This window comes from Vicugna pacos, chromosome 25 (genome assembly GCF_048564905.1).
Source record: "Vicugna pacos chromosome 25, VicPac4, whole genome shotgun sequence".
Classification (NCBI taxonomy): Eukaryota; Metazoa; Chordata; class Mammalia; order Artiodactyla; family Camelidae; genus Vicugna; species Vicugna pacos.
The window spans coordinates 19,118,841-19,145,616 of NC_133011.1; the positions used below are offsets into that span (position 1 = coordinate 19,118,841).

The window sequence follows — 26,776 nt, forward strand, 5'->3', positions numbered from 1 at the left end:
TCCCATTCAACTTGGTTTCATTTTTCTTTTCTTAAGTAGGGGAGATATATGTATGTACTGCCAAAATTCAAATTCATACAAAGATTGTATTTGAAGTAACACAATATGTTTAAAGGATTTGGTATACTGGCCAGAGAAAAATGAAAATTCTTTGAGTGTTAGAATTGGAACACCGATCTTTTGTGCAAACTTAGATGAAGGCAAATAATATAGATACAATAGAGCTAAAGAGTGGCACAGTCAAAGGACATATTCCAAATCTTTGCTGAAGTAAAAAGTAAGTAGTACTTTCCCATTCAATATTATTTTTTGGAATTCTTTGAGGTGTCACTGTAACCAGTGCTTCAGTTTTCTGTTACAGTATTCTGACTTCTTGATAACTTGCAATAAGACATTCTTGTTTAAGTGCACTGTTGGAATGAAACCTGGAGCGGCTATCTTCCAAACCATATAGATAAGACTTTGAAGTGTTTTAAATTTATAATAAACTGTGCTGTTATTTTTAAATATTTTCCTTTCTCTACATTCTATCACTCTCAGGTAAAGATTCTCTATTTCTAAGCTTGCATGGCATCTTCTTCCTCAACCTTATTCTTTGGAATTGTCACTCAACTCTCTTCTGTGGGCAAGAGCAAGGTATTGTTTGGTTCTTTTTCTTTAGCTCTCAGCATGGTCTCTGGCACATATACTGAGTGATGTTTGCCAAATAGATGAACCTCAGCACTTCTTAAGTGAAACGAAACACTTTGTCACCAATTCAAGTGCACACAGGAAAAAGTCTAATAAACTAAATGGTTAATGATACAGTGCTTAGTTAAATTATACTATACCTGCCTTCCTTAATGGAGTGATGTTCAACAGTTCTAAAGCTTTTTATTATTTGAAAATTACATTAAAATAAACTATATCTGGAATGGATAGGGCTATTCAAAGTTGTGAATATCATAATTATTTCAATTCACAAATATTTATTATGCATCTACCATGTCATGGCTATTTTGCTAACCAATGTATATCTATTCCCCAGCACAATGTCTTATGTCCTGTTGAATGAATAAAGACAAGATTTTCTTTTTAGCATATAGTATTTATCAAAGTTTCTGCTAGACTAATTTTCCTAGGCAAGTGAAGATCTGTGTATGTGTATGAAGAATTAAAGAACATTCCAACCTCAATCAAGAAGACCTGTGAAAAATTTTAATGAGACAGGCCTGAAATAAGAAAGGAAGGAGGCAAATTTTAATCTAGTAGTTTATAACTTGTTCAGTTTATATAGCACAGGGATGGAAAGCCAGAAAAACCAGATGTCAACCCAATGCAGACCACTAGCCAACAGACATAGTAATTCTACCCCTGTAGCAAGTATGTCATTCTGGAAATGACCAAATTTGGCTACTGTATCTTAGGGATGCTACCACTAATAGCTACCTTTTCCTGATCTAATTCTGTGCTCACTAAGCAAGCTTCTAATTAGAATATGAGTTGCCATTAATATCTACTTTCAGGGAGAGAATATAGTCCTATGGTTATACAAGTTTCATGATACACAAAATAACCAAGTATAACTTATTTAATCATTCATTTGATAAGCATAGAGCATACATATCAGATGCTCTGTGCAAGGTCCTAAGATTATTAAATTGAATAAAGATGCTATGTTCTTTCATGGAGATTATGGTATACAAGGAACACAGGAATTTAACAAATAATTGAAAAGTCTGATGAGTGTTGAAAGAGTAGACAGTGATGTGGAAGTGTAGTTGAAAATTTTTGTCTACTTTAGATAGAAAATACATAACAGAGGAATTGGCTTTTAATTTGTGACTAGAATAAGGAATAGGCATTTGGTAAAAATGAAGAGGGAGGGGTAGAACATTTCAGGAAGATGAAATAAACAGTATATGCAAAAGTCTTAATTAAGTCATATTATTATAAACTAAAGGAATGGCATTATGACTGGAGCATGGGAGCAAAGAGGAGAAAGTGATGATACCTAAATTAGCATTCTATCTTGTGTGAGTTTGGTTAATGTCACTCTGCTTTAACAAGACAGAGTCCGTTTTGTTGATTATCAAAATCCATTTTTTCATTCTGAAAAGGTTCTTGGAAGCTAAACAACATTCAGTGATTCTTAATAATATCCCATCCTGTCATGCTCCTTCAATCAACCCCTACAGAAACAGAGAATGATTTCAAAAAGTAAAATCCATGAAGTTTTAAAATTTACCATCCTAAATGGCTGATAAATTAGACTTGTGGAAGAAAGAAGTAGTAAAAAGATAATAATTTTATTAAAAATAGATATGACAAAGACAAATTAAATCTAAAAACATTATTAGAAGCATGTGTGCCTCTATGTGTATTTCTAATATATTATATTAATATTAAGAAAATATATCCTGAATATTTATAATTTATCTAGGGCTTTAGCAAAATATTTCTACTTAATATAATGATTTTACTTACACTTATTAAGAATACAGGCAACTGAAAAAGACTTGAAAAAACAGATGTTTGTTTTTAAAAGATGACATTTATCTAGTCTTTCTTTGAGTGACAGTCTATTTTACTTCTTTAGAAAATTGGAAGTATGACTTAAATTTTCTTTGATCACTGAATTCCCAGTTTGAATCAGTATCCTTTTGAGGATTTTTATAAACTCTAATTTAATTGAAAATACTGCTTAAAAAAACAAAATAAATTATAAAAATCCATTTCTAACCACAGATCCTTTATAATTTAATACACATGGCCTTGTGTATTTCTTTATTTTTTCCCACCCCTCAGAAACCTATGGTTTAAACATACTATTCCCTGAAAAACTGCACAACACATTCTGCACCATAAGGCAGGGATTCAGAGGGAGAAAAATATTTTTCCTTTTTTGAAAAACTTACAAACCAGTTAGAAGATAGACAGGTTTGTAACTTTCCTTGATACTCCATAATTGCACACATTGAGATCACATGTCAGGTGGAGGTGAGTTTTTCCATGGTTCCAGGCTGATCCCAATAGATTTCAATTGCTGATAATTTCCCACAAAACTGGGATTAGGGATTAAATTTCCACCCAGCTGAACATGTATCTTAATACTGAACACTGAGAATATCTTTTCCTTGATAACTCCCTGAGGGGATTTCTTGGTGTCTTATTGACTTTTTATGCTATTTCCACTCTCCCATCTCAATACATAAATTTCACTCAACATGAACTTTGCTTCTTTCTCTGTTCTTATATTGTTTCATTTGGGCTCACAGTATTCCTGGAACAATTAAGTAATCTTTTTTCTTACTCCCAGCCAATCACTGTTATACCAAAGGGATTTAGGAAATTATTAACCAATCACTTCAGCCTAAACAAAGACATTTTTTCCTAGAGAAAAATTCCAAAGTAAGCTCTTATTTTTCATTTACCGAAAAGGATTTTGGACTGAAAATGAATTATATACTCCAGATCATAAAGCTAATGATATATTGAATATCTACATTTTATCTTCTAGAAAACAAAACAAATATATACTTATTTTGTTGAATACATGGATGACACAACCCTAAACATATTTTACTGCATGAGAGATAATAAATGTAAATTAATTTTAAATATCCATTAATTTCAAACATAGAAGCTGAATATTATTAAAATTATCTGGTTTATGTGGTACAATGCAAATACATCTAAAGTCTCCAAGCCTTCCTTTATTATACCCTTGTAATTTGATTTTGTACCTTCTCCTGAGTCTCCCATCTGCTTTCTCTTGAATTGAAAAATTCATATTGGTTTACAGGATACATTAATTTTCTCTACTGTTCCATGCTTAGCCCAGGAAACAAAACAAAACAATAAAATAAGAAAATGGCTAACTTTTCTAATCATTATGACTATTAAACGTATTTAAAGTATGTGGGTTAAAGATATGTTGAACAGAAAATGAGTTTTCAGCAAAAAGATCAGTCACTGAAGCAACAAGAGGCATTGCAGACACGTATGATTTTAAACAAAGTCTACTAAAATAGAAGTCAGTTCAAAATAGGTTTTAGGTTTAACTTTTATGCTGTAGTTTGTATGTAAATAATTCTATATGAATTGACTATTATTTTGGAATCTATGATATAAAAAGCACTTTGGATAAAAAATTTGCCTGTAAGAGCTTTTTGGAGGAACACAACATCATTTTCCATACATGGGGATTAATCAAGTTAGGCATAGACTAGGTTTATGAAAATTATTATATTAAAAAAGGAAGAGAGTTACAGAAGTTGAGTTATGAAAGTAATGATAAATCAGAAATTATAGTTCCACTTTGTTTAACTAGAGTAAAATCATTCAGAAAAATGTCCTGTTAAAATGGGCAAATGTGACCTATTTCAAAGTTCATAAAAAACTCAGTCTATTTGTGTGTTAGAAACATGTATACCAGTATATAATAATTTATATATCATTAAAATCTTTATTATACCTATAATAATCTTTATTATTTTATTAATCTATATTAATTATACAGATTTTTATATTTTCAACTAGCATTTACTTTTTTAATGACAGCTCTCAGGAATAAATGGTTTATACTAATTTATAGATTAAACATATGGATTAAACTAGTGTGCTTAGAAGAAGCAAACTGTTGCAAGTCATTTCCTTCCCTCTCCAGGACATGCTCTACCAATACCTTCAATCTCCTCCATTGTACTAATAATGCATGACCCAGCAATGCCAGTGCCTGCCTTATTATACTTACATTTAAGCTGCTAAGTAGTGTTATAGAAATAGGCAAAGCTCATAATTTGTTGCCACTACAGATTCATGTTTTAAAACTCCAACCAGATTCAAAACATTGTGCAGCAATCCTTCAATTTCCCTAGTTGCTTGTTTTCTCATTCTCCACAGAAGCTATTCCAAATAATTCACTCTCCTTAAATATCCTAACCTATCACCTCCCCTCACTTTCAGCAGATGACTTTAACTCCTTTGTCATGGAGAAAATAGAAATCAGTAGAAAGACTGTATCTCAATTTCTGGTCACTCCATTCATATACTTATATACAGATACATTTCCTTCACACTTTCCTCCTGTTAAAATGGAGCAATGTCTCCCGGCTAAGGCTAAGTCACAGGTTAATAAACTGAAGAAAAATGAATAAAATGAACTAGGCAAGAACTAGAATTTCTGATAAATTTTAATAAAAGGTAAAGACAGTGAGCAAGAAGAACAGTAAAGTTTAGAGTTTCAGAGTTGTAGCTCTCAGCAACACTTACAGGAATACTTTATTAGAAAGAAGATGAGGACAGCAAGGAATTATAAAAAGTGCATGATGGGACTTCTTCATGGACAATAGTGACAAACAATTGGTGTTTGATTTCCATGGATTAAATAAGATCATAAAAGTAGTCATATATTTCATATATAGAGCTATGGTTTAATTTGAGAGATGTGTACAGTTTTAGAGTCTTTATGAATGATCACACAAGATAAAAAAGTAGAATCAGATCTGACACCTTATTCCCTTTGAAACTGAAACATATTTTTGATGAGTGCATTTCATAATTAGAATATTTTATATAGGTAAATGAGTTTCTTAAATTTAAAAGCAGAAGTAGTATTCATCTGCTTCTGCACTTGCACTAAAAATGCAATTTATTTAATAAAGGTATAATAATGAATTTAAGGTCTGGTTATTAGTCATAAAAACAGCACTAATGTATTTTTCTTTTCCATGCTAATAATTAGGATAACTTCAAATTTGTCATAAACAGCTATATATATAATATATATATACACATGACATTTATATTTTTATTATATATGTAATTGGTTTTATATCAAAGATGTAAGACATATCTAACAACTAATTTTTTGTTCCTTAATAAGTCAGAGTAGAAATCTTTTGCATTTAAATGGAAGTGGTATGGTTAGAAACATTTGAAAACCCTTCTCTCAGTGGTCATCTGGTATTTGCATTAATTCTGGTTTCATCTATTATGTAATTTTTTAATGGATGACCAAGATCTGCATACATTGATAGCTCTTCTTGCTACACCACCCAACAAGTTTTCCTTAAGGCAGAAAAAAATATATTTAAAGGTATGAAAATGGTAGATTAACCATAGTAGGCATTCTTAGATATCTAGAAGAATGGCTCTTTAAAGCAATCTTATATTTAAGTACCAACCCAAACTATAATAGCAACTTCAGGCTATATTATAAAACATTAATCCATACAGTACTATTTATATGTCAAAGTTTCAGGTTTTAAAATGGTTTACTGACATAAAGTATATTTTTGTAAGAAAGCCTTGTTTGTATGCAAAATAACAAGAAGTAGTTTTATCAAAAAGTATACTGCAACAAGTATTAGGAGATCTGAATTCTCATCTTGAATTTTCAATATACACAATGAGCCTCAGGATTCATTCCTCTCAAAGGGGGAAAACTGAGCAGCTAGATCCTTAAAATCCCTTCTGGTTCAATCATTTTATGAGTACACTATTTAATTTATCTAAAGAGAGGCAACCATGATAAAAAAAATGGATAAGGAAAATGTAGCATATGCATGTAAAGAAATATTATTCAGCCCTAGACAAAAAGGAAATCCTGCCATATTAGACAACATGGATGAAACTTAAAGGACATCATGCTGAGTGAAATAAGCCAGTCACAGAAGGACAAATACTGAATGATCCCAGTTATATGAGGTATCTAAAATAGTAAAACTCATAGAAGCAGATAGTATAATGGTATTTGCCAGTGGATTGGGGGAGGGAAAATAGGGAAGTGCTATTCACTGGTTTAAAGTTTCAGTTCTGAAAGATGGTTAAGTTCTAGAGAGTTGCTGTACAACACTGTGCCTGTAGTTAACAACATTTTATTGTTCATTTAAAATTTTGCTAAGAAGGTTGATCTCATGTTAAATGTTCTTATTACAATAATAGAAACATTAATTCAAAATTATAGAATCGTAACAAATATTTAATCAAACTACTTTACCACTATAGGTAAGTAGTAATGGAAAACCACAGCTTCATTGCATGTTTTAGTATAATAATTGTCAGAAATAAGGTAGTAGTAAACTGGAGCACCTGTTTGATAGGATTAGTGTTTATGATACTTACTTTGGCAGAATGAAGATTATGGCCTGTTGCCATCTAAACAAGACAACTGTTGATTCACTAGCACTACGTTTGTACTATCCATTACAAGAATTTGTAACATACACATATGTGTATATATAACAAAAATAGCTTAATTAACTTGACATATCATGTTAATTTGATCTTCAGCTTTTTGAGTAGTAAGTAATATTTCAGCTCTCATGGGATGGCTTATAGGACAATTGCATGACAGAGTTACAATACTGATAAAACCAAACTTATTGCTTTAATTGCTATCGCGATGCACTGGAATCATATAGTTTACAGATTTACTGACTTCATGCCTATAGAATGTAAGTCAATACATTTGTGTGGGAGCTTGGAAATCTACACTTTAACAAATGCTACAAGTAACTCTGATGTACATATTATAAAAACACCATTTGAGAAATACTGCTAAATTTGGAACTAGTATATATATTATATATAATATATATACACGTATTTCATATATATGAAAGAGATACCATATATACACATATATCTGTATATATGTGTACACCTGTATTATGTTTATATCTTTTCTGTCATCCAGTATAAAAAATTACAATTATTATAGAATTCTTTGTTACTGTCAGTGAATATTCAATCACTCATTCCTCTTTGTTCTCCTCTGATAACAAGCCTTTGCTCTTTTATTTCTACATACAGAGCTTACAAATTGATTTAACTCCTTATAACCTCTGTCATGGAGTAGTTCCTCACTTAACCTTTTAATCTTCATTTTTGTGGTCTGCTTCACTCTCTAGTTACTGTGATTGTTTTTCCTCTTTCCTTCCTATCACAAACAGATTTTTTAAAGGGAAGATTGTTTTCATTATCTCCACTGATTCAGTTTGCACCAGAGATTCTCCCTCATCTTTTCATCACCATTTTTTTGCACATTAGCAGATAATTCCCAGCAGCATGCAGCATGAACACATGGTTTTACATACTAAAATTTTACAAACGAAAAAAAAATAAACCCTCTTGACTCTACTTTTTCCTTTAGCTATTGCCCTACTTTGTTCAACTTGGTTACAAAAAAAAAAAAAAAGAAAAGTCCTTGGAAGTCTTATTTATATTAATTGTCTATAATTTTTCTTCTCCAATTCTCTCTTAAAATTATCCAATAAGACTGTCACCACAAAACTCTTTCCATCACATTAATCAATGACTTTCATATTACTAAATCCAGTGATTATTTCAGAGTTCATCTTATTGGCTCGTTATTAGCATATGACACAATTCGACTTCCTTCTCTTTGATGTATTTTCTTCACTTGGCTTCCAGGGAACAGCACTCTCATGGTTTTCCTTCTACCTCATTAGCTCTTCTTTTTTAAACTCTTACCAGCTCCTCCTAGCTTTGTTGACTTTTTAGCATTGGAGTTTCTCAGAACTCAGTTCTTAGTCTTTTTCTCTCTCTTTTTTAAAATTTAATAATCACTCACCTTCTAAATTTCCAAATTTCGATCTCTATCCCACACCTTTAATTCTGCATGAAGATATATATCCAACTGCCTCCTTGAAATCTTCATCTGAATGTTTACTAGCCATCTCAAACTTAACACGTCCAAAATTAAGCTCAAGATCATCTCTCCAAAAATGTTTCATCAACAGCCTTCTCAATATTAGTTAGTAGGGTATTTCATCCCTCAGTTCCTCAGGTCGAAAGTCTTAGAGCTGTCCTTGCTTCTCCTTTTTCTTGAACTTCACATCTCATCAGTTAGGAAATTCTGTTAACTTTATCTTGAAAACGTAACAATTTCTCATCATCTCCACTGCTACTTTCTTATCCTGACAATTATAGTATCTCACCTAGATTACTACATAGTATCTGTTTCTCTACCTTTCCTTTCTTAGTTTCTTCAACAGAATTATCATTTTAAAAATAAGTCCAATCACTCCTGTGCTCACAACCCTTTAATGACTTCACATTTCACCTAAAAGCCAAATATAGATCTTTATCTGGGCCCCATTAACATTCTTTCTCTTCTACTATTTTTACTGATGGCAATACTTTTGCAGCCACAATGACATCCTTGCTGTTCCTATGACACAACGAGGACCACTCAAGATTATGTACTTTGCTCTAGATGTCATTTCTGCCTGGAATGCTCATTGTTTAGCTAACTTCTTTACTTCCTTCAAGATTTTGCTCCAATCTCAATTTCTCAGGTAAGTAATCTACACTCCCATCACCCCACTACTGCTCTCCTGACCTTTCTTACCCTACTCCATCATTTTGATGACCATGTCTTTCAAAACATATGAGAATGATAAAAGATATAAAAGGATTAGAGGGCCAGAATTAGATTTAAAGTTTTAATTATTCACAGTTCATTTTATACATCAGTTCTATAACCCATACAATTAAAAAGTATATGTTTATGATATTTAAATAACTACATACAATGTTATTAATTTATTGACATTATTATCTTTAAATTTGCATTTATAAAAATATAATATAATTTGGGAAGTTGTATCATTCTCTTGAAAAATTCCAAATGACCTTGCTGATGTTTATGTTTTATAACCAGAATATTGACAAGTCTACCTAAACATTTACTGTAACACTAATCTAAAAGGACAGAAAAATAATTACTTTATTATTTGCTATCTTCTTCCTGAGGAAGAGGGAAATAAGTAAAGTGGCATTTAAAGAGATTATGGAGAAAAGAACAATTTATAGATCTGATACTACTACTGCACAAGCTACACTGTTCTAGAAACTTACAAACATACAGATAGGTGTTCCTATAGATGAGAAACATACAAATTATTACTAAGAAAGCTTAATCTGAAAACAAAGTATATGAACATAAATGGCTATATTATAATCCCTAGAGTAAATGTGTTTGATTTGCTTTCTAGAGTTCAGTGGTAACAAAGGAACAAGTGCCACAAAATACTGTTTTCTAATTTTCTTCTAATAGTCAAATATATTGCAAGTTTAAAAATTTCCATTTTTTTAATGGAATCACCTATACACCAAAAGATACAATTACTGGAAAATTCATAACATTATCATCCACCTTGATATGACTCAAATATGTATCGCTGTAGAAGTAGCAATTTCTAAAACAATAGTTTTTGAATTCTCTAACATTTTTTAAACCATCATTCTGCGGAGTTTCATTGCACCTAGGTATGAAATTACCATGGAAAGAGTTAAAGTTACATAACCCTGAATACTAAGGGCCTGAAACTTAAAGGAAAATACACACACACACACACAGACACACAAAGTGGGTATAGCTAAGTGTGTTATTTTTAATCTCATCTAAAAAAGTTATGTATTAAGCTCGGTACTTTTTCTGAAGCCCAGCCAAATTTGAATGCTTTAAAAAAAACCAAAAACAAAATGAAAAACATTTACCTAGTGTCCTTTCAGCAGAAATTTGCAATGTTGTCTTACTCTTTCTTCTTCACACTTCCCTTTTCTTTGTGATACTTTATTCCCTTAGATTTCCTCCTCTCTCTCTGTCTCAGTCTCCTTTGCTGGATTATCCTCCTAAACCTGAGCCTTCAGACTCAGTCCTAGTACTCTCTTAACTTCTCATACCATCCTGTCTCTGTCTAGTCAATATTATCGATATTTTTTGGTTCAATTACCATCAATATCAACTACATATCAATAATGCTTCTAATCAGAGCTTCTGAGTCATATATATATGACTATATGTGTATATATATATATAGACAGACAGACAGATAGGCAGATAGACAGATAGATAGATAGATAGATAGATACTGTTATCTTAGATGGCTTTAATAGTGTGTCGCAATGAGACTTCCAACTAAATGCATCTAAAACAACTCTCAATAATCATAGCATTCCCACTCCAAACTTGACCTTCCTTCAACATTTTCCAACTCAGTATCTTTCCTGCCTTTATCAATTTACACAACTCAGAAAATGTTATATTTGAACACAACCTTCTTTATCAAGCCTCAATTCACTACAGAGGTCTTTTTCATTATACCTCATAAATATCTCTCAATTTGTTCTATTTCTTTACCTCCATCAGTACCATCCTAACCCAACATACCATGAGTTTTTTCTTGGATTACAGTAATTACCTCTTAAGAGATCCTCCTACAGCTAATCCAGCCCCACTTCAGAACAATCTTTACACCTCAGTAAGAATCAGCATTTGAAAATTCAAACCTCTTCATGTAATTGTTTTTGATAAAAACCTTTTAATAAATTCCCACTATTTTTTTTCAAATATTTTACATGGCTTAAAAGGCCCTTTTAGTCTAGAGATTACCTATGTCCTTACTTCACCAATCTTCATTCAATTATGGATTCCAATTTACACTTCAGTGTTACTGGTACATTCAATTTTTTTAAATAGCGTAAAGAAATGTTTTCTTTAAAAATATATTATATCTTGAAAACTCTGCAGTTTTCATTACACCTTGTATTGAGTCTCTAAAGAAACACATCGTACTCACTCAGATCACAGTGTTTAATTTTTGCCTTCAGATAAGAGGGCACATAAAAGATCTATCTACAAAACAAAGGTAAACTAGTTCCAAGACTATTCAATTAATTTGAAAGGAACCACCAAGTAAGAACGGGTATACTAAAGAACACAACTGTAGATTCCATTAGGAAAAACTCTTATTTCCATACACAAAATTTTGATAAAATCACATTACTTTTCATTGATTGATAAAAAAACAGAAAAAATTCATCTTTCAAAATTCTATTTTATATATATATATATATGTATATATATATATAGTATCAGTATCCTATCTCCAAAAATATTCTCCAGCTCTGACAGCTGCCCCTTATAATTTTCCTGCAACTGTAAGTCCCTTTAAATATGTAAACCTTTAAAAGCCCACATATGTTATTCTTTGATCCCTAGTTTTTTCTCAGGCAATGACATCAACGTTAGGTTAATAGTAACTATCTACTTACCATATTGTAGGTGGCTCAGAACCTTCTATTTCTAAGTAATCATACTTTTCTTCCATTTGAAAATCAGTAAATATGAGTGAAATTGTGTCCCCAGGCTCTGCTACAATGGTCCAAGTGCAATCAGCATTATTATGGTACTCATTAGGAAAACTAGGGCTCGATATGATGCCACTAGATCCTCTCATTGTTCCTCCACATGCATCTTCAGCTGTTGAAAACAAAGATGAGATGTTCAGATATAAGTCATTAGGAGAAATGAGATTAAAGAAACTCTGTTAACATTAGTGGATAAAAATAATGGTACAAATGTTGTGATACCAAATACAAATTATACTAATAAATATTAAAAGAGAAGTCGATGAAAAAATTTTAAGCACATGTATAAATACAAATGCTATCTTGACAATTTTATAACTATTGGTTGAAATAGCAATGAATGTAAGTAAAAATCTATACTCCAATTAGATTTCAGGATAATAAAATCAAGATTTTTTTTCATTGACTAGGTGATAAAGTGAGTAAAACAAAACAAACATCATTCCTAAGGTCTATGATGGGAAATCATTACTTTTTTCATGTTCACAGTAGTGTTGAACTTTGCTTTTATTTCCTTAATTTAGCTATATACCAAATAAATGATTCAAGAGGGAATATAATACAGTTTCTGTCATTGCAATATTTAAAAAGCTACTGAAATTATTTGTGGAAATACAATTTAAATAAAGATACATCACATATCTAGGAAACTTTAGAGAGAAATAATATAGTAATTTCAATAATATATTCAACAACATAACTTTAGTTTCATATTCCTAATGACTCCATTGAACAGTGTAAGTATATTTCACTAGGCATCCATGTGATATATGTATACAAAATATTATAAGTACAATAACATCAATGCTAGGTCAATAGAAACTATCTTCTAACCATACTGTAGGTGGCTCAGAACTTTCTAAATAATCTTACTTTTCTTCTATTTGGAAAGTTTCTATTAACATTGGACCTATGGTTCTCATTTTCCCAATAGGAGTCACAGATTCTTCATGTGTCTATTTCTGTCCAATGGTATATGCTAACAGAGGGGTTACATAACCATTTGCATTTAGTGTTAAAACATAAGATAAAGCTCCTTGTTTTATAAAGAAATTGAAGATATAAAATGTGTCTTGTCATAACAGTATTTAGGCCAGTCAATAAGTTACTAGTTTATTTGTGCAATAAATTTCCTCAAAATTTATGTTGTTGTCTTGAGCCACTCAGAGAATTCCTTTCATTCAAATCAAATGTCTGAGGAAATACCTGGTTCTGTAATGACCAATTGCTATTTGATGTAGTAGCTAATACTCTGTAACTTTATACATAGGGATGTGCAGCACCCTGTTTAACTCCACAATGGGCAGGGAATGGCAACATGCTTTTGTACTAGGGATAATTTTCATACTATATTGTATGAGTCAGAAACGTTAGCTTATTAAATCAATTATACCTCAAAAATAAGTAAGTAAACTTTAAAAATTAGCTTCTTCCTGCACCACTCTTTATTCACTTAACTCCATAATTCATAAAATAAAACCATAAATATATTACTCTTGAAAGATACTTACTTTTCATCACACATTATTGTAAATATTGTATTTATTTTCATTGTATGTCCTCTCTATTTTTTTTTAATGTCCTCTCTATTTTTTTTTAAGTTTATTGAGTAATTAGAGTGAACTAGTGGCCCAGTCTACACTGTGAGATATATTACTACAAATTTTCTTGCCAGAACACAAATGCCTTCTCTCAATACTTAACTTTAACCTCTGGTGAACATGTCCTGCTGCCCCCAACCCCCAATTGCAAATTACTTCTGCTCTGTCCGTTCCATACCAAAACCAAGGTTGAATACTGCTTCAGAAATAAAATGTTACACTATTATATATAGTGCAACTGATACACAACATACTCAAACCAGCTCTGTGAGCTATTTATTTCCCTGTCTCTACATAAAATCTGAGACAGAAACATGACATTTCAATTTATACACAGATTAAAGGAAAACAATTCCTCCATGTTTTTAATTCAAAAATATCAATTCATCAATTAATATGTCTAGTCCTAGAAACTCACTAAAAAAAGAAAAAGAAAAAAAGACTTTATTTGGGTTACAGTTCTTTGCTCCCCCTAGCTGGGCTTGTGGCACATGGGGCAGAGGTGAGACAGTGAGGTGGTCTCTTCTTCCATGTGGTTCCCCTCTGAGTATGTTCATCCACCCCTACATACATAGTTGTCTATGATTGGGCCTAGATTTAGAAGTAGAAGGGATCCGGAAACATGAATCTTCTTTGCCTGGTACTGATTTGGTCCTGGTTTCCAAGAGTTTTGGCAAATGATTAAAGAAGCATGGTTCTTTTTGCTCATGAGCCTCTTCATGGGATTCTCAGAGGTATCCCGATCAGTTCCCTCGTTGTGGATGAATGTGTCCCTGGCTGGCGGTTTAATTTCGACCTCATACCGTGTGTATAAAATGGTATCCTTCCACCCTCTTTCCTACTATCTCTCCTTATCCTCCTGGGTGGGCCTCTTGGGCAGGATCTAAGAAAATTCCAGGCCATAACTCCCTCACAAAAGTCCTAAGTTTGGTCAAATGAAAACATGCCCCATTTATTTATCCTCTGTGGAAATTCAGTTTCTTCCCAAATGCCACCCTCTGGGTTTGCAACAAACATTTAAATATTTCAGCCATGGTCTTAATACACTGTCTCCCCCAAGCTCCAGGGAAAACAGATCAATGTCTCTGCATGGTGTCCTTTACAAAGTAATTAAGGCTCACATAAGAGAGAAGTCATACCAAACTCCTGGCACATGAAATGGAGAGCAAATCACAGGATAGCTCACTACAGGGAAATTCTTAATTTTATAGCAAAATAACTTCAGCCCAAAAGTATGACTAACTTGTACTTGAAAACAAGGACGGGAATTGAGATATTCCAGCATTCAAACCAATGGTCTTGCCAATTCTTGTATCATGTTCTTTGTTCAGCACTCCTATTTGATCTCTTTATAGTTAGAGAAACTATTATAAAAATCAGGATCTGACCAAATTGTGAAATAAGTAAAGTCTGCTTCTAATACAGATTACATATACAACATTTTAGCTAGGTGGCCCTACTTGAATGCTAGAACCTTTGTATTGTGACTTGGCCTGGATTTAATACAATATTTACAAAAACCAATATACTTTCTGTGATAATAGATGCTTACAGTAGAATCATTACCTAAACAGAAAGTTTTATCTTATAGCAGAGTCAGAACAAGTGAAAGGCAGAATTAGAACAAACCATGAAACCCTTAAATCTAGTGCTGTGCTCTCTCTGCTAAGTAACATTGGTCTCTGGCCAAACTGAGCTAGTACAAATCCTGTCAGTGATAGAACTTTTATTCTTTTAGCATCACTCTGTCTTGGCCGTCAGGCTTGTCTGTTTGATTAGTGTTGTCTGCAGTAACTTCCGTCCCAAGATTCATAGAAAGGGCAGAGTTCACCAAAGGTTAGTCAACAGAATAATTTTTAAAAGACTCAATATACACATGAAGTCATGTTGGTTACTTGTGCAAACTTCCTGTGAATTTTAAAGTGTATTCATTTGGCCATCTATTCAAAAAATACTTGTTGAGATCTCTTAGTACCAAGAGGAACTGTGTTAGTTTTCCCTGCTACAGTGATGATCAAAAATCTGCATTATATCTGCCCTCATTAAAACATTCTGTCTAGTAGAGAGTAAGGCTCTAAAAAATGACAAAATAAAAATATAAAATTACATTTCTGTCAGGGGTACCTTGAAGAGGAAGCATACAGTACTGACATTGTATATCTGGAGCTTTGAACTAGTTAGAGAATTCAGGAAAAAAAATTCTTTGATGAACCAATGGTGATTTAGAAACCTAAATGGTGAATAGTAAGTAATAAGAGAAGGAAAACTGTTCTGGGTAACTACACTTATGCTTTGCTTGGAGGAAATGGGCATTCTCCAAACTGAAAGAAAATCTGTGTGTCACTGCCAAGTGGTACCAAACAAGGTGAAAGGGCAACTAGGGGCTAGAACTTTCAGGACCTTTATGACAAGACTGCAATTTATTCAGAACAGTGGAAAGTTACTGATGGGTTTTCTGCAAAGAGATGACATGATTGGTTTTGAGTTTTGAAAACATCATTCTGGCTGCTCTGTGAAGACGAAAGAGAGAGACTATAACATAGAATACAGATTAGGAGGCTGAATCAAGAGTCTGGGCAATTTTTTGCATGCTTTATTGCTTGCTAAAGATAAACTATCTTGCCAAAACTATGTCTGTTAAATTTAAAATGTATTAAACTAATTTTAATTTTAATTGTTTATAATATTATAAATCTATCATCAAATAACTCCTATTTCTATAGTTTAAAATAACTGAATTTATGTAAACTTGATCAACAATATCATTTCATCTCTTACCTATAGAGCAGGTGAAAAAGTCACAAGATAAAATCAAAATTAGTTGCATTTAAATGCAAAGATGAGAAACATTTCAACAATTTTCAGAAATTTATTTGAATAGAATTAAATTTTCTTTACCTTTAATTTCTGTGACATGTATTTTTTAGACACTGGAAATACATGACCTTGTTCTGGTTTTGAGGATAAAACCATACATTTCATTTAAGGTAAAACGAATTGGAATTGTCCCAAAATATGGCAGTTAAAAAAAAAAAAAAAGACAGCTTCAAAAAACACCTAAAACAGTTTTCTGTAACACACCTTTTCAGATACTGATTTCATACTATGCTCTACCTTGCTATTTACTTTCTTCTGAAAAAGCTTAGGGTTGGAGGGAGGAGGAGGAAATGTGACAGGAAATAGGCTTATTTATCACAAAAAGAAATCAACTACAAATTGTGGAAGATACATACACTTGGTCAATTCCAGATGCTAAGTATTCAATTTAATCTGAGATATTATCATGGGAAATTTTTCTGAAAATCTCCTTTGCTAAAACTCAACATTCCACCAGGACTGAAGTAAAACTGACATCTACGTGAAGCTTTTTTTTCTTTCTCAAGATAGCCATCACTGTTTTCTACCTCTTAATTAGACAAATTATTTAATATTATACTCATAAATTATCTACTATATTATATACACAGAGCAGCAGTATAGCTAGCTTTGTTTAAGAGTTAAGCTTCATGTATCTTTGTGTGTAGAGAGAAAATCTTTTCTCATAGAGAAGAAAATTGAGCAACTGGGTAGTTAAAATATGTATCAAGGTACAATAAGGAAATGTTCCAAGTTTTAAAAAAATTAAATCACTGATGATTATGAAGAAAAATTAAAGGGTTCTCATTACTTTTATTTCTCAGTCCAGCTCCTTCAGCTGCTTTCACACTAAAACATGATATTAAATTTATCTGAGAAACAGATTTATAATAACTTGAAGAAAAACATTCATCATTTATCCAAATGAACCCCTATGAAAAGGAAAAGAAAGCTAACTATAATGACAGCTCAACACTGAAGGTTTATTCCTAAATAATAAGCTTTTGAGCAAATATTCCACCTTAATTTGTATTTACCTTCCTAGGAGTATGTTTAGAAATGACAGGGTAAGTTAATGCACTGAGGAAAGTAACAAATATGTGGACTTTTTTTATTCAGCTTAAAATACTTCTCAGGATCTCCAAAAAAGAAAATAAAACAATAAATCACTCAATGATGATTTGAAGTATTCAAATATTTGGAGAAAAAATAAAATCTTTAATGAAGGAGACATGACAGAACAACAGGAGCAAATTTACAACCTTTTCTTCAAAAAATCTTAAAAACTGATTCTGACTTTTTGTCTAGAAGTATTTTCAGGACCATAGACCAAGGAGGGGATTAAACAAAACATGGTATTCTCCCTGGGATGAGTAGACAGTGTTCAGGGCGCATAAAATACCTGTAAGTTGTAAGACAGAATTCCAGAAAAAAGGGAGCTCTGCAGAAAAAGAATGTTCAAAATCTGTATAGTGGTCCCCTAGGTATTTGCTAAATACTAACAAACTCATGCAAAGGGTGCCATTCTCAGGCAAAGAGAGCCCAGGGATCTGTGATCTGAATGGATCCAAGAGAGCACACATGACTGGGTATTTTCAATTTCCTCCAGGTAGAGTGGAGAGTCCTTTTTAAATAACCAGTATATTCAGTAGAAAAATTAGAATACACTTTCAGTAGAGGAGCTAAACCATTTCTAGAGTGAAGGTAACTCTAGAATTGTCCTAACAAAACTTAAAAACAAACCTCAAAAGACATAAATAACCAAATGTTAACTTCACTATAAAATAGACCAATGCCCAAGATTCTTTAAAGAAAAATAACTAAATCTAGATATTCAACAGCTTAAAATGTTCAACATCCAGTAAAAAACAATTAGTCACATCAAGAAGCAGAAAAAATATAACCCATTACTCAGAGAAATATCAGTCAATAGAAACAGACTAAAAATGATGCAAATGATAGAAATGGCAGATGAGGACTATAAAATAGATACTATAACTATATTCTACTATATCTGTCCTCTGCCCTGTTTTGATATAACCTGAGAGCTAAGAATGATTTTTATAATTTTAAGAGATTGCAAAAACAAATGAAAAATAAATCAGAGTCAAAAATTAATATATCATGGAGACCACATGTGACAAGCAAAGTCTAAAAATTTTACCATATAGCTTTTTATAGAAAAAGTAAACAGTAAACAGAGTGAGAAAAGGAAGGGAAGATACAAAGTATAACCAAATGAAACTTTGAGATGAAAAATATATTATAAGAAATAAAAATAATTGTTCAAAGGAACTTACAGCAGATTAGATACTACAGAATAAAACATAGTAAACTTGAAGACAGAGCAATAGAAACTATTCAAAATGAAGCACAGAGAATAGAAGAACTTAATAGATTTTTCTCCTGTAGGAAAATATGAAGCAGCTTAATATAAATGATACTGAAATTCCAAAATGGTTGTGGCGCAGGGAGGAAGCATAGAAAAGTATTTGTAGATAAAATGGCCAAAAGATTTCCAAACTGAATGAAAACTAAAAACCCACAAATATAAGAAGCACAAGTTTCTTAGTATCTTGGTGTGGCAGAAACAACTAGCTAAGCACCAAAATTCTCGTTCTACTTCCACATATACAGTTATTGCCGGAAGGTAGCTTTTCAGCAACAGTAGATTTTCTAGTGCTCCTCACATCTAGGTTAGGCTATGTAACTGAATTCTGGTGAATCGACTGTCAGAGAAGTGAACTACCACTGCAAGCTTTGCCGATAAAACATTCCCATGAGGTCACCCACAGTTTTTTCTTCTCCTTATGCTACCTGGATGTTGTGGCCCTGGGTGACCTTAGAGGCTACATGTTGATGGAAGAATGTTTTTTTTCTTTTTTCCCATGTGGGTATTTGAAATCTCTGTCTTTCTCTTATTTGTGAGTTCTATAAAGGCAGGGATTGTATTTATTTTTGTTCATATCATATCCGTATTATTTTTTAAAGTCTGACATATAGTAGGAGTTTATGAGTTTACTGAATTCAATATGAAATAAATGAGAGAATATAAGTATTTAAACTGATATTCAAATTAGATTCTGATCTCTGAGACATCTATGGAGTAGAATAAAAAGAAAACAAAAGGAACATGTCATTACCTCAAAACAAGATAACTGATAATTGGAACAAAAAGTCAAAACAAAGTAGAAGGATGAGAAAGATCATCAAATTTTAAGAAAAAAGTGTATATTGCTGGTCAAAAGTGTTATAATAAAAAGGAGAGCATAACCGGAAAATGCTTATTGCTATACAGTACCCAGAAGGAGGGAGTTATAGCTAATTTTTAGACTTTCCTCCATATTTAACTTCAGTGAAGTATAATTTCATTTTTTGTAGATGACAGAATTATATACATGGAGTATTCAAGAGAATCATCAGATAAAATATACAACTTAATGTATGAATTTAGAAAAATTATTGAATACATGGGCAATATACAAAAATATATTAGCACTGAACATTTTTTTTTTCTTTTGTGGGGGAGAGGGGAAAGGACTGAACAATTAGAAACTGAAATTTTAAAAAATATTTCTAATAAAATAAAATTTTAAATATCTAGGAATAAAAATAGTGAAGTATGAAAAGCCTGAGAAAATTCTACTCGTAGATATTTTTGAGAGAAAATATAATTCTATGTAAATAAGTAGATATTCCATGTTTTCAAATTGGTAATCTAAAAATGTCAATTCCTTTCAGATTAATCAATGATTTCAGTATAATACCAATCAAAAATCGGGCAGGTATGCATGTGTGTACATGTGGATATACATGTGTATAAACTGGCAGAGTATTTTTTAAATTTATGTAGAACTGCAAAAAATAGTTAAGCATAACTAAGACAATCTTGAAGATAAAAATAAAGCTAAATAACCAGCATCAAGACTATTATAAAGCTCCACTAATGAAAACAATGAGGAACTAAAAGTAAATACAGATCAGTAATCCAACGAAACAGAATAAAAGCTTCAGAAAGATACACATAAGTGCACGCACACACACAAACACACACACAAACACCTGATTTATGATAGAAGCAGCACTGCAGAGCAGTGGGAACAGAACACCTTTTTCATTAAATGGTACTGGGTCAATTGAATACCCATACACAGCAATTAATTCCAGATGAACCATAGATTTAAACATAAAAGATGAAAACAATTCAGATTTTGAAACATAATATAAAATGAAAACATCTTCACATCCTTAGGATTGACAGAGTTTTCTTAAACAGGCACATTATAATACTTTAAAATTAGGAATTCTATTCTTTAAGTGATTTCACTAAGAGAATCCAGGCATACAGTGGAAGATATTTCCAGTATACATATCTGATGAGGGCTCATCCAAAACATATAAAGAACACCTACAAATCATTGAGGAAAAAGCAATTAAGTTAATAGAAAGACAAAAGACTAAAACTGGAGTCTCACAATGGAGGATGAACCAACTGCCAATGGACACCTAAGAAAGGTACTCAACTCAACTCAAGAGTCATCAGGGAAATTCAAATTAAAATCACAATAATTCTCTACTACACACACACCAGAAAATTTAAAATGACAAAAGTCAATATCACAAGAGTTTTGAAAGGATACAAAATAAATAGAATTCCTGTATACTCCTTGATAATTCTGTAAATTAATACAGCCACTTTGGAAAACTTATTGGCAGCTATCTAATGAAATTCTCCATATACACAACTTAAAGTTTCCACTACTAGGCATTTTCTCTGATGTACATTGAATATATTTATAAAAATGTTCAGAGGTGCATTATTTATAATAATCAAATCCAGAAAGAACCCAAATGTTCATCAAAGATTTCACAATATAAGTAAATAGTGGTTTAGTCCCATAATGTACCATCATCTATCAATGAAAATGAAGAAACTACTACTACATGCAGCAATATGATGAATCACAAAGAATATCACTGAAGAGTACATACTGTAATATTCCATTTCATAAAACTGAAAGCAGGTAAAAATAATCTGGTGCAAGAAATTCAGAAGGGTATTTTCAAGGAAGGGCAAATAGTGACTGAGACAGAGTATTTGAGAAATTTTGGATAACATTCTATTTTTGATCTGGGTCCTAGTAACAAGACTGTGTTCATTTTGTGAAAATTCATCAAGCTGTATATTTATAACTTGTAATTAATACAACTCATGTAGAAGTAAAAAGAAAAAAAAGTACACATTCTCCTTATAAGTCAGCAAATATATTGTGAGGTATCCCTTGAATCTACAGAAGACTGGTTAGATCTGCCCCACCTCTTCCTGAATGTTCTGAGACGGTGATTAGAAACTGAGCATGATCCAGACCTTCAGCACTGGCCTAGGTTATCAGTTCTCAAAGTTCAGTGTGAATGGAAATCACCTGGAGGGTTTGTTAACATGCTGACTGCTGGATGTCACTCTCAGAGTTTTTGATTTGATAAGTCCAGAGACCCAACCAGAAACTTGAAGTTTGAGAACTACAGTTTCAGTAAAGATAGAAGTCATTATCTCAGTTCTATTTTATAAAAGCACTGTACTTGTGTCCACCTCACTTTTAACCTCCATTGATCCCCTGAGTCCCCAGTCCATGTGATGCTTTTTACTCTCAGAAGGCAAACTTTAGTGTTAAGCTACTTAATTTTAAGTTCTTATTTTATTTTGTATCTAGGGTATGATTTCCTTCAAAATTTCCAAAGTCCTATCACCTTTATTTCAACATAGACTGAACATCAGAAATATGTGGAGAGCATTTTAAAACACCTATAAATCAGCTCCAACCCCAAGATTCTTATTTACTTGATTGATAGTGGTGTCAACAGAAGAGCAATTCTTTTAAAGTTCCCTTAGGTGGTTTTAATGCAGAGTTAGAATCAAGAATCATTGTAATAAACTCATGCAAAATGGTTAATACATTCACTTGGGTGCTTGACCCCATCTTCCAACTAACTCCAGGTCTCTACCTGGGATAACTTATGCTGATAAATATCTCTCCAATATCATCCTAAAGTCCATTTATGACTGAAGCCAGCACCATCCACCTCCAAATAGCAAAACAAACTAAATTTATCTTGGCCTATTAGCTATCCTTTTCTCACTGTAAAATTTTCCTCTTCCCTTTTTAAATTCCTCAGAAAATTTACCTTTATTTTATGTTTCTACTTATTTACCTCTCAGTGATCCCTCAACTGACTGCAACCTTGTTTCACTTCACACTTTCCATTGAAACCCTTTTCCTAAGTTCAACACTGACTTCGTAAAGGACACATACTTGTTCTGTATTTTTTCAAATTGGGTGTCTCAGTGACATTTGAAATTGTTATTAACTCATTTCTTTTGAGAACTCTCTTTTGTATTTGGCTTCCATGTGAAATATTTTACTTGTTACCCTTACAGTTAAAACTTCTTATCCATCTACCTCATTGCCTCCTTTTTCTCTACCAGTCACTTTAATACCACAGCTTTCTAAGCTTCTACTGTTATTTTAACAATACAGAACTTTCTCCCAAGGTGATATTATCCACTCTCTTTATTTCAACTCTCCTCTAGGTATACTGATGATTCTGCAATTTATGTCACTTAGCTCAACCTTCACCATCCATCCAACTACCTAAGGGGAATCTTCAATATTAATAAAACATATTAACTAGTTTTGGTTGCAATTATCCTTTCCAAAACCTTTTTTCATTTCATAGTGATAGACTGCATAAATTTCAGTAGGAGGCATTACTAATCCTCAGCTGTAGATAAAATTCTCAAAAATAGTTGGAGTTTGAAGCAGTGGCTAAGGATAAGCAAAACAGAAAAAATAGTTACCATTTAGATATGAGAAACTTTGATTCCAAGATTCTGATTGCAAATACTGTGAGGCAGAAACAGTATTTCCTCAGTAAGGCTGCATATCACTACCATCCATGAAGTTAGGATGGTACCCTGAAGTTAAGGCCTGCCCAATGGGAACTGGGTAAAAGTGACAAGTCATATCCAAGCCTAGTTCTTAAAAATATCCTTTGGCATCATCTCTGCCTAGGAATGACACAGACCATGATTTCAATCTCATCTTCTTTTCTTCTTTTGTCCCTTTATAATTTGCTTTCAAAAGGGAAGCCTAGAGTATCTTTTAAAAGTGGAAATCAGATCATGTCACAGATACTCTTCTGTTTGGAACATTTAAATGGCTTGAATTTAGAATAAGACCATTGTCCTTACCTTGGCCTTTATTGATCTTAATTCCACAGACTTCTCAAGATGCACAGATGGTAATAGCTATAAGATCAAGATGAGTCACCAAACCTACACTGGCTATTGTATGGGTGAGAAATACATATTTGCTGAATTAGACAGTTATGATGACAAGATGTGATTACTTTTGCAACATGGACTATTAGTTTATGTCTATATATGAGTATACAGACAATGAAAATCCATCCCATTAGAATCCATTTTTTCAAATATTTTTTTAAATTACATAAATAAGGAATTCCAGATATAGGTACAAATTGTTTTACTGAGAAAGAAAAAGAACTTTTAACTTTGTCTAACACTTTTCTTCTAGGAATGATAATAAACACTTAGAATACGTATATTTCTCAAAACTTGCCAGATAGAAACTGCATTCTTTGAAGACAGGAAATCTGTTTAATACAACTAATAGTAGCTATACACTTGAGCAATCATTTTGTCAGTCACTATGCTATCAACTTTAAACACATATAAACATTTATTTCTCTAGACATTTTTGGTTGATTTACTTATCATGCTCTATTGTTTCTCAATAGGGCCAAATCAATATCCTTATTAAAATCAATCCCTCCTTCCTCTCTCTTGTCCCATTAAAATGTATTCTATACAAAGAAATAAAGAGTATTTTTAAATGGAAATTAAATGGTGTCACTTACACTTTCCTGTTTGTAACATTCTGCTACCTTTTCTTGAATTTATGAAAAAAAAAATAAAAGGTGTCCTTACCATGACTTTAATGATCGTAATCCACAGAACTCTCAGTAAACTCAAGCCACACTGCTCATTTTCCATTTTCTTAAATTTAGCAGTGCTCCCTCCAACTTTAGGACCTTTGTTCTAAACTGTTCTCTAGGCTAGTGGCTTCTTCCTCAAGATCTTCTCAAGGCTGGCTAAATGACACCTCACCTCACTGAGACCTTCCTTGACTAACGACTATACTAGCTAAAACAACCCCCCTTCAGCCTCTGTCACAATATCTCTTACATTCTCCTCATTCAACTTAACACTATCCAGTAGTTTTTGTTTTTGTTTTCTCATTTACCTCTAGAATATAAATGCCAAGAGATCTTGACTACATTACTAGTACATCAATCACAGCAATATCCCAAGTACTCACAAAAGAGCTGGCTTATAGTGGGTACCCTGCATAATATACTGTTTGGTTAAATATATATTTTTTCCTCCCCATTATGTCCATGAAATTTCTTGGGCAATTATTTGGGAGGCAGTATTATACTGAGCTTAGAAGTGGGGACTCTAGACTCACAGAGACCCAGGGATATATCTAGCACTAATAAATTGGGAGACCTAAGTCAATTTACTTAAATTTCTTCTAAGCTGGATTCTTACTTGTAAAATTTTCATTATTTTTATAGTGCATGTTTATTGATTAAAATGTTGTCAACTCTCTCAGTTACATATTTTCTATTTTCTTTATCAGAATCCTAGAAGTTTTACTTTTGTAGGTAAGGAGGTGTCTGCAAGGTGACGGCACAATTGACTTGTTACTCTCTCTAGCAAAATTGTCACAGCAGGGGGATAAGAAGGCACTCTCAGTCCCATATATTTCATTTCACTCTTGCCATCTCTACTAGTTAAAGTGACAGGTTCAGTGCTGCTGTTTGTTTCTCATTTTCTGCTGCAAATAGAGTACTAAGAAGAGAATAGAAAGTGAGAAAAAAGTAGCAAATCCTTCCCAAGGAGGAGCTCTGGGAAAAGACACGTTATTAAAGCATTTGCAGTATAATTTGTAGAGTTCCACAGAGCCTGAATGCTTAAAAATTGGCTCTTTCTCAATTGCTCCTGAATTTACTGTATTTCAAATATCAGTCTGCCTTGAAATCTATTTCTAACCAATGAAACTCAGAAGAAAGTAGATATTTAATGAAACATAAACTAGTTAATTTCAGTTAATAATGGCTAATACTCATTGTGTACATGAAAGCACCATTCTAAGCTTTTAAAATAGATCATCAAATTTAATCCTAACACTAACTCTATGAGGAAAATAACAAAATAAAACAACAATAATTTGTATCTTACAGAGGAGGAAATTGAGGCACAGAAAGGTCAGTAACTAGCCCAAGATCATACAGCTCAAAAGTGGTAGAGCCATGTTCCAAATAAAACCATCTAAGAGAATAGCTTTAAGCACTGTTCACACTGCAGTTTGACATAAAAAACAAGTGAGGAAAAACTCAAGAATATAGTACTGGCATATACAATGACGGAGACAACATGGGGAAATGGAAGAAGATGCCCAAGGAAGGAAAATAAACCAAATCAAACCAAAGACACAGAAAACAAGGATTGTCTTCTTTGTTTTTTCTAGAAAGCTCCTGACTAGGCAAAAAACACACATGATAAAAATAAATATTTTTTACTGCAAACTCCTATCTCAATTTATCATCCTCTATATTTGAACAAAAATCAACAGAAAAAAATAATTAAATATATAATACAAAATTTAATATTGGGTAAACAACTAGAATATAAAATGTACTTTACCTTTTGGATTTGTTTATTAGTAAGTTATAATCACAAGGTGCCAGTGATTTATGAAAATAAGACTATCATTATAATATTTCCATAGTGTTTTATATTATTATTCTGGATTAATTTCTCAAAAATGTGGACTTAAGAATATTTTAACTTTTATTTAAATGATTTAAATAATTCAGATAAGATATTTATATTCATTACATAAATAGAAAGATTTTTCTAATGGCTTTACAAGTCACAATTAAGGTTAGCTTAACAACACAATGTAAAAATATGCATGCATACACTAACACATAAAAATACATAAACACATATCCCTAAAATGTCAAAGAAAATGAGGTTATTATGAATAAATCTGAAACCTATTTCAAGT

The 26,776-nt window shown here is 32.2% G+C and overlaps 1 protein-coding gene across 3 annotated transcripts in view; it reads right to left on the bottom strand.

Annotated features, from left to right (window-relative positions):
* Positions 1 to 26,776, bottom strand: part of CSMD3 (CUB and Sushi multiple domains 3) — a 1,005,695-nt gene that overhangs the window by 668,448 nt on the left and 310,471 nt on the right. For all 3 annotated transcript variants that reach the window (XM_031691263.2, XM_072949624.1, XM_072949623.1), the window contains exon 5: positions 12,067 to 12,274. In XM_031691263.2, the coding sequence (XP_031547123.1) occupies positions 12,067 to 12,274 (208 nt within the window). The remainder of the gene's footprint in view (positions 1 to 12,066; positions 12,275 to 26,776) is intronic.